This window comes from Apium graveolens, chromosome 3, assembly GCF_009905375.1.
Source record: "Apium graveolens cultivar Ventura chromosome 3, ASM990537v1, whole genome shotgun sequence".
Lineage (NCBI taxonomy): Eukaryota > Viridiplantae > Streptophyta > Magnoliopsida > Apiales > Apiaceae > Apium > Apium graveolens.
Window position 1 is genome coordinate 10,037,943 of NC_133649.1, and position 17,917 is coordinate 10,055,859.

The 17,917-nt window shown below is 42.9% G+C and overlaps 2 protein-coding genes across 2 annotated transcripts in view; both read right to left on the minus strand.

Annotated features, from left to right (window-relative positions):
• Nucleotides 1–17,917, minus strand: part of LOC141711642 (protein yippee-like At5g53940) — a 255,796-nt gene that overhangs the window by 135,144 nt on the left and 102,735 nt on the right. The window lies entirely within an intron of this gene.
• Nucleotides 4,744–9,820, minus strand: LOC141713852 (uncharacterized). Its single transcript, XM_074517420.1, has 3 exons — nt 9,776–9,820; nt 5,895–9,688; nt 4,744–5,812 (listed from the first exon to the last, which is right to left on the minus strand). The coding sequence occupies exons 1-3, from the start codon at nt 9,818–9,820 to the stop codon at nt 4,744–4,746; spliced, it is 4,908 nt and encodes a 1,635-aa protein (XP_074373521.1).

Consider the following 17,917-nt stretch of genomic DNA (forward strand, 5'->3'; position numbering starts at 1 on the left):
ACACTTTAAAAGAGAAATAAAGGGTAAATTCCCTTCATTTTTTCTTTAAAAAAAACAGGCATCATGTTTATTTTATTTTTTAGCTTTTCCAAGTTTGATTTTCCTTCTCTAAAAAAACAAATTTCATGTTGCAAGTTCCAGATATCTTCAGCTTTCTTGTAACTGTTGTTGAATGATCTTACTTTTTATTGATAGGGGTATATCATATATGGAATGAATAAGTAAATTAAACTGTAATAGTTCTATGAATTAATTCATTTTATGTGAAAAGTGGACTTTATGGGCACTACATGCAAGCACTGATATATTTTTGTAATCTGCACTAGTGGCAACTGGGATATAAAATCCAAAATCCCGCAGCAATACGAAGTGGCAGGGATGAAGCTTCCTCCATACTTTATGGAGTGGATCAATCTGAAAGATATCTACTTGAACTTTTAAAAGAGGAAGGTAAGCAGGAGGATCAGTATGTTTGATTGTTTAGGGTTGAAATAAGGAAATATTTTAATCTTTCTCTCTCGTTTATGAGCTTTTTAGTGTATTTAGATTTGCATTTTGACTAACGTTGGTAGAGTTCCATTTTAGATGAATCTACCAAACACCATACTAAAACATGTTAAGACTTTTTACAGTTGAAAAGTTGTGTTTATTTTGTTGTCCCCTTCATGTGCTTTTAGTTCGACGATGTATGCTGCATTTATCAGGTTCACACTTCACAGTTACTTATATAAAATGATACAAACTGATGTGCCAATAATATTATTATTAGACTATAGTTTTAGGAGATGATCTTCTTTACTTAATTAGCCAACCCCCTCAAATGGGATTGTTGTCTTTTATTTATACTAAGTCCCAAATGGGCTCAATCCTTACAATGTGGGCCTTCTTGGGCTTTACATAATGTATTGTAATTATTGTAACTATAATTCCTTTGGGCCGTCTTGTCCTGATCCAACATTAGTCCCCCTCCTTGTTTTACGCAATATCTTTAGATTTGCGTTTTCGTGCTTTCCGACTTTGCGTTTTGAATTCCGAGATTTTTGTCTTGATATCTGAATAAAGTTAGTGACCGAACAGGATAATAAAATGAAGGGAAAAATCAGTGAAAAAATGAACGAACGAAGCAAAAGAAAAATAAGAAAAATAAGAAAGGAATTAAACGCAATGCCCCCTTTTTTGTCTTGTTATTGTTCTCTCTCCCTTCTTTTCCTTTCTTTCTTTTTTTTTTTTGGAAGGTATATATCCGTTCATGTGTGTTTCTGAATTTGTTTTTCCAGGTTTTTTTTTTGCAGATTTCCGGGCTAACCTCTTCGACTTCCTCTCCAGGCATCTAAAAGGGGATTGCTGCGCGTTGTAAGTCGTCTACTCTCTCTCTCTTCCTTTTCCTTTTTATCTGCGGGTCGGTCGTGTTTATCTGTAGTTTACCAATTTATAATGGCCGACTTTCCTTCATCGTCGTCGTCGCATAGTGCCACCAATCGGGACCCCGGGAAGCGACCGTTAGAGGAAGGTGACGAGGAGTCTGTTTTGAACTTGGATAATCTAGAGATCCCGGACCTAGGTCAGTGTGGATCTTTTGATTTCTTAGGGAGCGATGAGTTTTTGAAGGGGATGCCTCCAGGTCCTATGCCCTCTCCACCCCTAAGTCCTCGTACCCCGGAACTTAGGAATAGAACGGTCGAGGAAAATCTTCGGCTAGGTAGGATCGAATTTGAGAGCAAACCTAGTCTAAACTATCTTAGCTATTACATCACCGTCGACCCCCCTGCGAGTAAGTTGGAGAAGTATATCGATCTGTCTAACGGCTACCGGTATCGAGTGCCGACAGCAGATGAGAGGGTTTGGATGATGCCCGAGTTTGGGATGCATGGGGTTGCGATGATAATGTTTCAGTTTGGTCTTCGTTTGCCAATGCATCCGTTCTTCTTGACGATGTATGAGGCTATCGGTTGTGGTTTAGGGCAGCTGACACCGAATTCTGTTGCTCAGTTAAGTGGTTTCGTGGCGCTGTGCTGTGATAAGGGTCGATCACCGACTCTGAAATTGTTTTTCTCTATTTATGGTGTGCGGTACTATGGTGGTCAAGTATATTTCGACTCCCGACATCGAAGGATGAAGATTGTTAGTGTTAGGTCATCGAACTCCGGTTATCACTCGCAATGGTTGTACGTTGGGGGTCCTGACTTGGAATTTGTAAAGCCTTGCGGGAAAGTTAGTCAGGGCATGATTGATTATTTAAATAACATGGAGAAGCACGATACTGCCTACCTCGATGAGTTTCATGGGTCGAGGACATGGTATACGTACTTAGATTTGAAGGACTCTGGATTTTTAGGGATGCACGATTGTAAGGGGGATGTATTAATTGTTATTGCCCTTATTTTGTTTACGTACTTAGTTTTTGTACTTGTCATCATCGGCTCTTGATTATTTTAATTTTCGTAAGTGCCTATATATAGGATGACTGACTTGTTGTTTTGTTTGTTTCTTTGTAGTGGAAGGCGCTTCACTTAAAAAGGTTTTAGATGGTGGGATTCGAGGAGGAATGGACAAGGCAATGATGTTGTTGTTACAGCGTGCCGCGAGGAAGCCTGCTGATGCGGCCAGGGCTGGACCGTCGGGGGTTCCTCATTCAGTTTCTATTGAATTGCTCGATGACCAGGGAAACAAGGTAATTGAAGACAATGAGAGGGTTGTCTCAGATCTCGTCCGCGTGGAAGGTAACCCTCGAAAGCGGTTTCGGAGGGAGGATGATGAGGTAGCTGTTGGAGGACGGGGGTGCGGGGTCGAGGGTGTGAACAAAACTGTGGTCACTGCTGGGGAAAGGGTTTATGGAAAGACCGTCGACCCTCGATCGAAGAAAGAGGTGATGAGGGTCGAGATTCAGCCCACGGAGCGATGGACGGGGGGATCAACCGTGCCCTTGAGAGCACTTAATCTCTTTAACTTACCTCAGGATTTGGTTGCTTATGACGGGAGGAAGCATGAGGATCTTGTTGATCGATGTAAGAGCCGGGCTGGGAGGGTACGCGCATTCCCTTCTCTTTCTTTTTTATGTGCATGTTCCTTTATTTTCATGTTCGGTCATCGTCGTTTATAGTCATAGTTGTCGACCTTGTTTTCATGTCCCCCCCCCCTTTTTTTTTGCAGTTTCTTTCCGATTTTATGCATATACTGGAGGATTACAAGGCTGATATTGATGGTGAGGCTTGTTCTAAGCTCGAAGCTGAAGTTGTTGCCTTGAAGGGGGAAAAGAAGAAGATTGCGGTGGGCTTTGCAGAACTCGAGCATAGGGTGGCTGATTTGTCTAAGGCAAATTCCGCATTGTCGAAAAAGGTTGCTGAGATGGAGGCTACTGATCAGGTGTCGAGTGGGAGGATACGAGAACTCGAGGGTCGACTGCTCGAGGTGGAAAAGGAGCTTGAAGAGGAAAAAGGCAAGCGCCAAGGCTTGGTTCGACATGTTGAAGGAATGGATGGCTCCTACAAGTTGATTGTGAAGGAAAATGAAGATTTGAAGAAAGAGGTAGAGAAAGCTGTTGAAGATATCGCTGGTGCTCTGGGCGACGGTTATGGACGATGTCTTCGACGGATGGAAGAGGCTGGTTTGCCTTCGAAGGACATGACTTTGATGACTATCTTCGTGACCTGGCATCGAAGGGTGATAACGCATGAAGGCAGGGTATGCCCTGTGGTTTTTTGTAATCGAATTTGATCATTTTTATGTGTTTTAAGAGTTTTATTGATAACACCGGATGATGGATTTATAGGAAGTATAAGGTATGCGATCCATTGTTTAAGTTTATTTCCATGTTGTAAGCAGTTACGTATTGGCTAGTTTTACCATCTATTCGTCTCGAGCTTGAAATATTAAGCCGTTTATCAAGTTCGTATTCGAGTGTTTACATTATGAGAGAGATTTTATTGCCCAGACCGTCGTCGTGAAGAGGCTGTATAAACATTTGCCTAGAAATGAATGATTTTCGAGTCTCCGATTATTGGAGTTATATATTTTTTTTAGTTAAGTAAGGAGCGAAGAAAGTGAAAGTCTGTGCTTTTTCCAAGTTAAAGGAATTTGTTCATCATAACCTAAACACCCCTCGGTGGGAGCCTCGTAACGACCCCTGCTACACCGAGGGTTTGTCTTTGAAATGGCATTTACTGCCTCAAGATAACAAGTTACAACTGAGATTAAATTACTGATAGAACTTTTTGAGGTGAATTCCATTCCAGGCATTTTTGATGGGTTTCCCGTCGAGGTGCGCAGGCTCATAGGTCCCCGTACTTACAAGTCTCGAGATCCGATAAGGGCCTTCCCAAGCTGGTTTGAATTTTCCTGAGACAGTGGGTTGTGATGCTGCGGAATCTCTTAAGACAAGGTCGTTGACCTTGAGGTCTTTGGGTTTGACTTTTTTGTTGAAGTACCTCGCAGTTTTTTCTTGTTGGGCAATCATCCGCATTCGGGCTTCTTCCCTTGTTTCTTCTAACAGATCATTGTGAAGGCGAAGTCCGACGAGAGATAGAGCAGGATCGAATACGTCGACCCGTGGTGAGGTGAGACTTATCTCGACAGGTATGACAGCATCGACTCCGTATACAAGTCGGAAGGGAGTTTCGCCCGTCGCACTTCGGGGAGTCGTCCTATACGACCACAATACATTCGGGAGTTCGTCGACCCAACATCGGGGTATTTCTTCAATTCTTTTCTTCAGGCCTTGTAGGATGGTTCTATTTGTTACCTCTGCTAGTCCATTTGCTGGGGGTATGCTACAGATGCTTTGATATGCTGGACTTTTAATTCGAGCAGGGCCTCCTCAAATTGTTTTCCTACAAACTGAGTGCCATTATCAGAAACTAAGATTCTGGGGATACCAAAGTGAAAGACAATGTATTCCATAAAGAATTCTATCATCTCTTTTTCTCGAATTTTAGCAAGGGGTTTTGCTTCGACCCATTTGGTTGCGTAATCCACAGCGACTACGATGTATTGGCATTGATTTTTGGACCTTGGAAAGGGACCCAAAATATCTATTCCCCATTGGAAAAAGGGGCATGGGCTGAGAATAGAGTTCAGCTCAGTTGTGGGTCGACGGTTTACATTTCCATGCAGCTGACATGCTTGACATTTCTTGACGTAATCTTCACAATCTTTCCGGATTGTAGGCCAGAATAGGCCTTGTCGGATAACTTTGAGGGCTAATGTTTTCCCTCCTAGGTGCTCTCCACAGATTCCCGTATGTATTTCTACGATCGCTTGGAGGGCCTCTTCTGGAGACAAGCAACGGAGTAGAGGCTCAGAGAGGGCACGTCGGTATAACTCCGAACCCACAACACAGTAGTTCCTGGCTTTGAACATGAGAGCGCGGGCTTCGGACTTGTGTTCGGGCAACTTGTTATCGATAATGTACTCAAGGAAGGGTTGGCGCCAATCTAGCCTAGCCTGGATTTGATTGACTGATACTTCGTCGATAGAGGGGGTCTCCAAAATGTCGACGTATGTTGGGCTGAGATTAGTGGGGAGGTTGGAAGAGGCTAGTTTGGCTAGAGAGTCGGCCCACTGGTTCTCCTCCCTGTCGACGTTTGACATTTTCCATGAAGGAAATTTGCTAAGAAGCTCTTGTGTTCTTGTTAAATATCGGGCCATCCTTTCATTATGCGTCTTAAATTTGCCACTTATCTGTTTGTAAACCAACTGAGAATCCCCAAATATGTCAATGACCTCTGCTTCGAGATCGGATGCGAGCTTTAGCCCGGCAATGAGTGCCTCGTACTCAGCCACGTTGTTTGTGGCGGGGAAACCCGAACTTGAGAGCCTGCTAAATTTTGAATCCTGCTGGGCTGATTAATATGACCCCTGCTCCTCCAGAGCTGGATGTCGAGGAACCATCAACGAACAGGAGCCACGGACGAGACTGATCCTCTTCAGGTTTGTGGGTCTTAGATTGAAACTGGCACTCGGCGACGAAATCTGAGAGAACTTGGGCCTTGATCGCCGTTCGAGGTTTATACTCGATGTAGAACTGGCTTAACTCGATGGTCCAAGCTGCGAGCCTGCCTGTTATGTCGGGCTTGTGCCGGATTCTTTTTAGAGGAAGATTGGTCAGAACATGGATTTCTCTCGCTTGAAAATAATGGCGTAGCTTACGACTCGCGACAACGAGAGCGTATACGAGTTTCTCGACTTGAGGGTATCTTGTTTCCGCGTCTCGTAGTGAGTGATTGATGTAATATACAGGAATATCTTTTCCCTCATCGACACGGACCAATACTGCCGCGACAGTTTCGTCGGAAGCTGAGAGATATACCCGTAGCGGCTCACCTGTTAAGGGTCGTGTTAAAACTGGAGGATTTGTCAAAAACATCTTTAACTCCGTGAAATTTTTTTCACAGTCTTCGTTCCATTCAAACTGCGATGATCTGGAAGCTTTTTTCATTGCAGAGAAAAATGGGAGGCATCTCTTTGAAGATTGAGGAATGAACCTTCGAAGTGCGGCTATACACCCTGTGAGTTTTTGTAAGTCTTTAATGGATCTTGGTTTGCTCATTTCTAGAATAGCTTTTGTCTGAGCTGGATCGGCCTCGATGCCTTTCTGGGTAACCAGGAACCCCAGAAATTTACCTGCAGTAAGGCCGAATGAACACTTTGCCGGGTTCAGTCGCATGTTATTTGCCCTTGCATTGGTGAACATTTCTCGAAGGTCTGTCACGTGGTCGGAGGTAGCTCTTGACTTTGTGATCATGTCATCGACGTATATTAGCATGTTTCTTCCTATCTGCGAGGAGAATATTTTATCCATTGTCTGCTGAAAAGTAGCGCCCGCATTGATTAATCCGAAGGACATTACTTTGTACCCAAAGACTCCCCTATGAGTGATGAAAGCAGTTTGTTGCCAGTCATGGGAATCCATCTTAATTTGATTATACCCCGAAAAGGCGTCTATAAAGAACAGGAGTTCATTTCCCGCTGTGGCGTCGATGAGTTGATCGATATTGGGCAAAGGGTAAAAATCTTTAGGGCACGCCCTATTCACATCTGAATAATCAATGCACATTCTCCACTTCCCATTGCTTTTCTTAACCAGGACTACGTTTGATATCCATGTGGGGAATTGCACGGGCTCGATGAAGCCGGCGTCGAGGAGTCTGTCGACCTCTTGGTCGATGGCTGCTCTTTTCTCGGCCGAGAATATGCGTTGTTTCTGTCGCACAGGCCTGGTGTCCTTACTGATGTGCAGCGAATGTCGAGCAATGGTCTCTGGGATGCCAGGCATGTCCCTCGGGGCCCAAGCAAAAATATCAGAGAATTCCCGGATGAGGTTTGTGATATCTTTTTTGAGATCTGATGAGAGGTTTTTGCCAATTCTTATTGTTTTATCGGGGTTTCCTTCAAATACTTCTATATCTTCTGTTTCTTCGAGAGCGGAGCATGAATTACTTGTGGATGAGTCAATCAATTCTCTTGGGTTGATGTCTAGTACTTGATTGACTTCTAACTCTTCCTCTGTCTTTTTTCTTGGAGAAACGGTGGTTATGTAGCATTGTCTTGCTGTTACTTGGTCCCCAATCATTTCTCCCATGCCGAAATCTGTGGGAAACTTCATTTTCAAGTGGGAGATAGATGTTATAGCTCGGAGCGCGGTGATCGTTGTTCGTCCCAAAATGGCGTTGAAGCTTGAGGAAGCGCTAATCACATGGAATTTGACCATTTTCCAAATCTGACAGGGTGGGGAACCGAAAAGCACTGGCATATCGATGGTTCCTACAACGTGAACCTCATTGCCTGTGAACCCGTATAGCGGGGTTCGGGAGTTTTCGAGTCTTCGATCTCCTATGTCCATTTGGGAAAAAGCATGGTGATATAACACGTCGACAGAGCTACCATTATCGACCAAAATTTTCTTAACAGTATTGTTTCCCACACGTGTTGTGATGACGAGAGCATCTTGATGGCCTTCGATGAGACCGGGACGATAATCGTCATCAGAGAAAGAGATGACGGGGGAGGGATTCGCTCGAGGGCGTTTGGCTGTCGAGGGATTGACATTAAAGACTTCTCGAGCATAAATCTTGTGAGAGTTGTGGGAGAGGCCCCCTGCGGATACGCCGCCAAAAATAACGTCGATTACACGATCGTCTTCGTCTCGATGGTGACGTCCGGGTTCATCATCGTGCTGCACATAGTGGACTAGTTGCCCTCGACGAATTTTTCCTTCGATGAGATTGCTAAGTTGAAAACATTGCTCTGTTGTATGGCCGGTATCTTCATGATATTCACAATATCTGGAGCTTGGGGGTCTTCCTGGTTTCATGGGTCTTGGAGGGCGATAATCCGGTTCCGTTTTTAACACCGCCAAAATTGTCGTTTTCTCAGTGTTGAGTTTAGTGAACTCTTTTTCAGAACGATTGTGGGGCTGCCAATCTCTTTCTCTTCTATCCCTCGGGGGAAGGTCCGATGTGCGAGGCGGGGGCGACCTACGGCGCTCTCGGCGCCTTTCCCTCGCAGGGGATCGTGGACTGTAGCTTCGGCGTCGTTCATATTTTGACGACCTTCGTGGAGATTGTATACAGCTTACCGCTTCTTGAAGCATCATGCGGTGTTCTATAATCTGGAACGCGGCCTGTAGGGTTTTCGGCCTTTTTTCAAAGATCTCTTCTAAAAGGAGGCCATGCCTAGACTTATCGATGCCCGCTGTCAGGAAATTGACAGCCATCTGTTCTATTAAGTCTTGAATTTCCGCTATCTCTTCTCTGAACCGGGTTAGAAAACTCCTGAGACTTTCGCCGGAGCGTTGATGCATTGTCATCAAGGATGCAGTAACTTTGATTCCTTTGTAGTTGCTGGAAAATCGGGCTTGAAACTTGCTTTTCAGAGTTGTCCACGAGTCGATTGACCGAGGTGGCAAGTTACTGTACCATCTGAGAGCCGTGCCTTGAAGGCAAGTGGAGAAGAACTGACACCTAGCGATCTCAGAGTGGCCGAAGAAAGCCATGTGACCATCAAATGTATTTAGAAATGCTAACGGGTCCGAGGATCCGTCGAAATGATCGAGAGCAGGCGTTTTCAACGTCCTGTCGATGCGCGCCTTCTCAAGCACTAATGATAGGGGGCTCTCGGAAACGGTTTCAAACCCTTCCTGATTTCTCATCAAAGTACGCATCTGGGCGATTTCCTCCTGCATTTTAGCGAACTCCTCGTGAGATATAGATTCTGTGGATTCTGTCTGATGCGAGACATCGGTAGATGACACTGTCCTCTGTCGACGTTCGCGAGGTTGCGAATACGTTGACTCCGCCGAGGGCTCATATTCGTACTCCGCATCATCCTCGTCATAAAATTCATCGTCTTGTCCTTCATTTTGAATTGTAGTTTGTTGGAGCTCTCGACGGAGACGGTGAATCTCGCGTTTTCGCTCAAGTTTAGCCTGCAATCTCTGAGCTTCGCGCTCTAGAAACTCGAGTTCTTCATCTGAATCAAGCGAATCTTTTGGATTTCCTTGATTTTGGGCTTTTAGCCTTTCTTTCTTTTCCAAATGCAGCCGAACGTCGCTCGAGAGAACTTTTTTTCCTTTAGATGTTTGCACTCTAAAACGCTGGTCTGACACAGTTTTTCTTTTTCTGTCCCTTTGGATTGAGTCCTTCAATCCTAGAAATTGATCTTCTGGAGGAGCCTCAGGTGGAGGGAACAAACACTTCGGCTTCAATGCCGGTTGTTTAGGAAGCTCGCGATCGCCGCGGGTCGAGGGGTCGGCGGCAACTTATGCCGTCAACTCCTTTACCTGAGTTGGTCCGGCGGTTCCTGGATCAAGCTCTTCTACAATCATCTTCTGGTTGGATCTTGTTAAAACAAAGCTCCTTCTAGCGCCAAATGATGTGCCAATAATATTATTATTAGACTATAGTTTTAGGAGATGATCTTCTTTGCTTAATTAGCCAACCCCCTCAAATGGGATTGTTGTCTTTTATTTATACTAAGTCCCAAATGGGCTCAATCCTTACAATGTGGGCCTTCTTGGGCTTTACATAATGTATTGTAATTATTCTAACTATAATTCCTTTGGGCCGTCTTGTCCTGGTCCAACACAAACTAAGCTTTATATCTTGGGCATATATTCATAATTGTGATACTTTGTGCACCCGGTCAATCTCTTTCAATTAAAGATCTAAGGTTCGTTCTTTTATCTTATCTGGATTAATTCATCACCTTGTAGGCTTGAACAATGTCCCTGAATTACTTCAGATGCATTCACTGGATAGCACATTGCATGGGAAATCTATTTCTCTTTCCAAATCAAACATTAGTCCATGACATTTTTCTGAAGTCATGCTTGGCCCTCCCTGAAATTTGACCTTAGGTCCGCCACTCTGAATCACTGCTATATACTCCTGGAAAACCAACTTTTCCCCTGCTTCAGGGTTAGGTGGCAGAAATATGAGAACCAGTTTCAGAGCAAGGGGCTAATATGTTACAGATGAGGCAACCTGAACTGGTTTTTCATCAGGAAAAAAAAGAAGCAACTATCTTGATCTTTCTATTAGTGAGAAATAAAGTGACGGTTGCTAATGCAATGACTTTCACAAATATCCATGTACAAGTTTTTCAAGTTCACTGAAGTGCGCAGCAGATTTTAAACTTGTGTCTTGTTTCTCTATCGTAATCTTGTTGATGCATTTATTGTTTCTGGATTCAGGCTACAGGTATGGTCCCAATGATGAAACAGCTTCAGTTGCCACTAGTAGGAAGTCACCATCTTGGAATCGATGATACGACGAATATAGCAAGAATTTTGTAACGCTTGATTATCGATGGTTCAGTTCTGCAGATCACTGGACGGAGAAACAGTAATGGAAAAGCTGAGTTTCTCTTGGAAACTCGCATCCAAAACCGATACAGGCGGTCCCGTTTCAAACAGTCTAAACCAATGAGTTGATCGGTTTTACCCAACCGCCAATTTACATTTGTGTGTTGTTATGCATGATGCATACCTTGGAATTACTTCAATTTTATGGTGTGAGTTGTATAGTTCATTTGACATTTGACAATATTGTTAATTGTATATTCATTTAATTGTAAAAGTCTAGCAAATTTAAACAGACAATAATACAAGGAGTCTGCCACTTAATTTCTCAGCAATATTCTCTTTATACACACACTGGAGGAGAACTTTGAAATCTCTGTTGTGCTCAAGTAGAAATTTTACCTGGTTTACTGCTTAAAGTCCAAGTAAAATTATAAAAAAGTTAAGGAAGAAAATGTTGAAAATCTCACTAACAAATATAGCAACGTAGAAGCAAGTGTATAAAGAATTTAGCAAGTTTAGGCCAAGATCACAGTTAACAAAACAAAACATGCAGGTAAACAAAATCAGTAACTGAAATAACGAAGAGAGAAAGAAAGATGTACCCGAAACCATAGCTTTTAACAGTGACTGAAATAAAGGTTCACAGATACAAAATGCCAAGAAAATGATCACAGCTGAGTCACCAGGCCTTGCTCGAAGTCCTGACTGCTCTTGAAGAGAATATTGCCCCTACCTGCTGCGTTTGGGATGCGCACAATATCTCCACCAGGATAAAACAGCTCGGAGTTTATGTTAACAGCAGCAACAAAAGCTCCACTTCGACCAGCACCTCAGTCGCCGGAAAATATCAGCACTTCAGGACTTTTGGGAGAGAAATGCAGAGAGGTTGAAGAGAAGAGAATGTAGTGTGTTGTACTTATTCATTCAGTTTAGCCTCTATTTATAGGAGAGGAAAAATGAAACTGTCAACACACTTAATGTCTGAATTAAACTGCTTCATTAATGAAAAAATCAAAACTGATCAGATTTTGAATTTAAATTATTTGTAACAGCTTTTCACATTAACACCCACATTATTATCAGAACTTAAGTTAAGTTCTGATTTGATTCATCAGTACTTAAGTTTTGATTCTGATATCAGAACTTGTTAAGTTCTGATTTTATTCACCAGTTCTTAAGTTCTGATTCTGATATCAGAACTTGTTACAGATCAGATTATTTGCAGGTTCAATGTATTTAGACTAAGCCCACTAACAAAGTGACTTAGCCTATTTCAGTACCCAGCCCAATAGTCCAGTCACCGATAAATAAATTTGAATTAAAATAATTCTCAAATAAATAAAATCCTCGCCCAGGTCGCCTCGCGTACGCAAGACGCCGAGACATTCGCCCAAGTCGCCCTTCGACCCGACCCGACCCGCCCCGGTGCGGGGCGGGGCGGGGCGCGCGCGTGTGTGTGTGGGCGCGTGAAGCACACAACACAATGGACCATCACATACCTTAGTAGTTGTATACTACTCATGTGGGTAATACCATATAAAGCACACAACCCCCTTTATTTATTTCAATGTGGGACAAACATTCTCAAATTTTCCAAGCTTTTCCAAGCTACTTTCAACTCTCATTTCATATAGATTTCATTAAGAAAATTCTTAAAACCATACATGAAAATTTAAGTTCAAATGAACAATTTTCAATCATTAGATTTTAGGATTAACATCAAGAACATAATTAAATTAAGCTCTAAAATCCTAATTTTCTAACAATCCCCCACAAATCCATACAGAAATGCGATCAATTTCCCATCATGACTTGTTTTTCAGAGTCGGTACCCTTCCGGGTTTGAACCCTCCTAATTCCTCTACTTCAATGGCTATCAGACTCAGATGGAATGTTTCACCTTGAATCTTAATCCGTTTAGTATAACCATATTCCATAGACGACGACAAGTCAAAGGTTATGGTGTCAATCTACGACTTTGAGACATTAATGGTCATGTCTCGATCCTGTTCGTCGAATGCTTCAAGGATTAACCCTATCCTCTAATTGCGACCACACAATTACATTCGCTTAGCTGGGCATCTCCAGAGATATACTGCCTCTATCTCGTCAAATGACTTGATCTCATTCAGAGTTTTAACACTCTTGTTTTTCTGGCAGTGTCAGTACCTTCTAGGTTTACAGGGGATAGACTCAGATACTATAGTATCATCTATGTAGCAAAGGTACTACCAACTCATCCTTACAGCTTGTTATTACCCATTGAATACACTTCGAGGGATCTCATCTCATGTGTATTGGGTTCCCACTGTTGATGAATTATGATGGGTTGACAGTCCCATCCCCAACCTTGACTTAAGGACCACTGCAGGTTCCAGTCCTTTAGTAAGAGGATCAGCTATATTATTCTAAGTTCCTATGAACTCTATAGCTATGATCCTATCAGTCACTAAACCCCTTATAGACTTGAGTCTAACTTGGATGTGTCTCTTAGTTTTAGCATTATGCTTTTTACTGCTAATCTTGTCGATAGTTGTTCGACTATCACAGTGAATATCAATAGCAGGAAGCGGTCTGCTTACTACAGGTATTGCAGACATAAGTCCATGTAACCATTCAGCCTCCGTCCCTGTGGCATCAAGTGCACACAACTCAGCCTCAAAAGTAGACCGAGTAACAATAGTCTGTCTGCTTGACTTCCAGGATATTGCTCCACCAGCCAAGGTGAACACGTATCCAGTCACTCCATTGGAACCAGACTTCTTAGCTATCCAACTTGCATCACTGTACCCTTCAAGCACACCAGGAAATCTCCTGTAGTATAAACTAAGGTACATTGTGCCTTTTAGATATCTAAGTACTCTATCAAGAGCATCCCAATGAGTTCTGTTTGGACAGCTTGTATATCTAGCCAATTTAGACACAGAATATGAAATATCTGGTCTAGTACAGTTAGCAAGATACTGCAAGCTCCCAATAATCTGAGAATACCTTAACTGAGACACAGGCACTCCTGAAGTATTCTTGACAAGGGCAACTTTCGAATCATAAGGTGTACTAGCGATATCACACTGTGAATAACCATATTTCTCAAGTATAGATTTCTCTATATAATGAGATTGAGTCAAGGTTATTCCTTCAGTGGACTGAATCAATTTGATTCCAAGAATCACACTTGCCTCACCCATATCCTTCATTTCAAAATGCCTTTTCAAGAATTCTTTAGTCTCGTTAATAATCTCAATATTGGTTCCAAGCAGTAAAATGTCATCCACATATAGGCATAAAATAACACACTCATTACCTTTAACTTTAGTGTAGACACACTTATCACTTTCATTAATCTTATAACTGAAAGGCAATATAGTTTCATCAAACTTTTTATGCCAATCTCTGGGAGCTTGTTTCAAGCCATAGATGGACTTGATCAACTTACATACTTTCCTTTCATTGCCTGATGCAACAAATCCATCAGGCTGATCCATATAAATCTCTTCCTCAAGTTCACCATGAAGAAAAGTCGTCTTTACATCCATCTGATGGATGATAAGACCATGGACTGAAGCCAATGCTATAAGCATTCGGATTGTTACCATTCTTGCAACCGGAGAGTATGTATCAAAATAATCAATTCCTTCCTTTTGCTTAAAACCCTTAGCTACCAGTCTAGCTTTGTACTTATCTATTGAGCCGTCAGGGTTCAACTTCCTTTTAAAGACCCATTTGTACCCAATAGTAGAACACCCAGGAGGGAGATCAACCAACTCCCATGTTCCATTAGAAACAATAGAGTCAATTTCACTCTTGACAGCGCCCTTCCAGTGCCTTGACTCAGAAGAATCCATAGCTTGCCGGAAAGTTAAAGGTTCGTCCTCGATATTGTAAGTGATGAAATCACCTCCAAAATCCTTGACTACCTTTGCACGCTTACTTCTCCTTGGTTCCTCTAGTTCCTTAGGACTAGAGCTACTACTAGGTTCCGCCCCCACATTTGTCATCTTTTCCACATGATCAGGAATAGAACTTGATGTGTGAGAAGGATCTTCCTCAGAAGTCGTTTCAGGTATTCCAGTCTTCATAGGGTAGACATCCTCAAAGAATGTCGCATCTCGAAATTCAACTATCGTGTTTGTCACTATACCATCTATGTCAGATTTTAACACTAAAAATCTCATAGCTGTAGTGGTTTCAAGATAGCCCAGAAAGATACAGTCAACAGTCTTTGGACCTAGTTTCTTTCTCTTGTGTTCAGGAACAAGCACCTTAGCAAGGCACCCCCACACACGAAGATACTTAAGACTAGTCATCCTGCCTTTCCATAACTCCAAGGGTGTTTTATCCATGTGTTTCAGAGGGACTCTATTCAAAATATGGCAAGCCGTATTTAGAGCCTCTCCCCACATGTATTTAGGCAACCCAGAGTTAATAAGCATACTATTAATCATATCTTTAAATGTTCTGTTCTTTTGCTCAGCAACCCCATTAGACTCAGGTGTGTATGGTGGAGTAACTTCATAAACTATACCATTGTTTGCACAAAATTCATTAAAAGCATTACTCGTATACTCACCACCTCTATCAGATCTCAACCTTTTAAGTAACTTACTAGTTTGTTTTTCTACTTCAGTTTTATATATAATGAATTTACTAAGTGCTTCATCCTTATGTCTAAGTAAATAAACATAACAGTATCTACTACTATCATCTATAAAAGTAATAAAGTATCTAAACTGGTCCTTGGTCAACACACCACCAAATTCACAAATATCAGTGTGTACTGATAACTCCGGTGAGCGGGCGGCTCCGTCCGTCGGCGTTCCTGGACCTTCTGTGCGTGAGAGAGGTGTAGCTGCAGGTTGGGCGCCTGCAAAACAACACCGGAAGGGGGGTTTGGCTCCCACGGCGCCTCCGGTGTGAGAATGAAAACAGGCTTTGGAGAAGATGAAGGGATATACGTTTATATAATTTAGAGGCTGCTGTGTATGTGTGTTTTTATGTGATGGCTGTTATATGTATTTGAGTGTATGTGAGTGTGTGAGTGCAAGAGAAAATATTTTCCAACCCCCAAACCCTTCAGCCTCGGGGGTATATATAGCCCCAAGGTAGGGTTTAGGGGTAGTTACCTCTAAATCTGGGCCGTTGGATCTTGGGACCAGAGGGCGCCTGGCTTGGGTGGATTGCTTACATGTGTCCAGGGGAGGACCACCTCTAGAGTGTCCTAACGGCCCCTGACACGCGCCGTGCTTGTCTGGTGCGCTGGTTGTTGATAGCTGTCATAGTCACGTGCCCACGTACCTTTGCTTGGCGGGTTGTGGGATGTGCATGTGCTTGCTGGGACCTCCCTCATTATGGTTTTAGTCCTGATCCGGATCCGGGTATGCAGGCGGATCCGGATCTGGGAAGTAGGATAGGCCCGGGCCTGGGCTCCTGTGCTTGATTGGCCTGGGAGAGGGGGGTCTTAGCAGGTCGGTTGAGCCTTCTTCCTTTAGTCTAGGTTGACGCCTACCCGGGTCTTTTATACCCTATCATTTGCCCCCCACTCCCTTATGCGGATTTTCTGGATGAGGGAGTAGAGTAGGATCGCATATTTGGATTAGAGAAAAATTTTTGGTCCTGGTTGCCCCCCAATCCGGATCTGGTGGAATGGATACCGATCCGGATTAAGGTGGAGTAGCTTCAGAAAAATTTCTGATCCTGGTTGGCCCCCCAATCCGGATCTGGTGTGGTAGATACCAATCCGGATTAAGGTAGAATAGCTTCAGAAAAAATTCTGGTCCTGGTTGTCCCCCCAATCCGGATCTGGTGTGGTAGATGCCAATCCGGATTAAGGTAGAATAGTTGCTTCAAATAAAATCTCTGCTCATGGTTGGCCCCCAATCCGGATCTGGTGTAATGGATACCAATCCGGATTAAGGTAGAATAGCTCCAGAAAAATTTCTGGTCCTGGTTGTCCCCCCAATCCGGATCTGGTGTGGTAGATGCCAATCCGGATTAAGGTAGAATAGTTGCTTCAGATAAAATCTCTGCTCATGGTTGGCCCCCAATCCGGATCTGGTGTGGTAGATGCCAATCCGGGTTGACCCTAGTTAATTTTTGCTTCCCAAATCTGCATCCGGATGACAATTACCCGGATTAGGGATATTGATCCGGGGAGTGGGGCGTGGAATTTGAAAAGTCATGGAGTTGTAACGTCTTTCAGTTTATTCCCTCCCACAAATTTGAATTTTTGGGCAGTTATTTCCTAGAAACTCGGCCCATAATCATTATGGGTTTTAAATGAATATCAAGGGGGTTTTTTTTGTAACCGTTTTCTAGCCTACCACACCCTGCCACGTGGCAGGGGCTGTTACTTTCCTTTGGCCTATAAAAGGCTTCTCACTTCTTCCACTTCTTCTTTATTTTTTCCTCAAAAAAAAGAAAACCAACAGTCACAACATTCTTTCTTTTTCGATTCGCTTGGAGATCTTTGAAGCTTTGGGGTGTTTGTTGCCTGGTTTTTCCGCTGCCTTTCCGCCTCTACTTGCTCTTTCGCTCAACAAATCTGTAAGCCGCTACTGCCCTCTCATTGTTCTTTAATTTCGATTTTTCATATTTCCCTTATAGTTTTTGCATGCTTCGAATTGATTGGTGTATTTATGTGTTTTTGGTTCGTTTTTGTAGAGAGCTTGTATATTTTCGTTTGTGTTTGTAAATCTGTATGTATTTCTGTGTTTTAGGCTCGATTTTTGTCGATTTGTAAGGTTTTTTCGTTTGATTTTTCTGGGTATTTTTGGCCCGTTCTTCGTGTTCTTGGAGGAAAGTATATGTATGTATATGAAAAGTGTTTGTGTTTTGCTATTTGATTCTCAAAATGACTGTTTGTGGGTTAGGGTTTTTGTTTGGATCCGGGTCGAGGGTAGGTTTTTGGGTAGAATTATATGACTTAAGTTTTTTGTTGGTATGGATCCGGATCTGGGTATTCGCCATCAAGATCCGGGTCCATGGTGGTTTGCTTTTGTGGATTGTAGTCAGCATGATCCGGATCGTTGATGTTTTTCCGGGTTGGACTTGCATTGGTGGTCCGGATCATTAGGTTATGATAAAATAACGTACCTGATCCGGACCACTTAGGAAGAAAAA

Bases quoted from the DNA above. Each gene is read 5' to 3' on its own strand.
- LOC141713852 (XM_074517420.1), bottom strand. From the start codon at position 9,820: ATGATTGTAGAAGAGCTTGATCCAGGAACCGCCGGACCAACTCAG. The intron at 9,689-9,775 runs GTAAAGGAGTTG...TTGAAGCCGAAG, and splicing joins GAACCGCCGGACCAACTCAG to TGTTTGTTCCCTCCACCTGA. The intron at 5,813-5,894 runs GTTCGTTGATGG...AAAATTTAGCAG, and splicing joins CAGTCTCGTCCGTGGCTCCT to GCTCTCAAGTTCGGGTTTCC.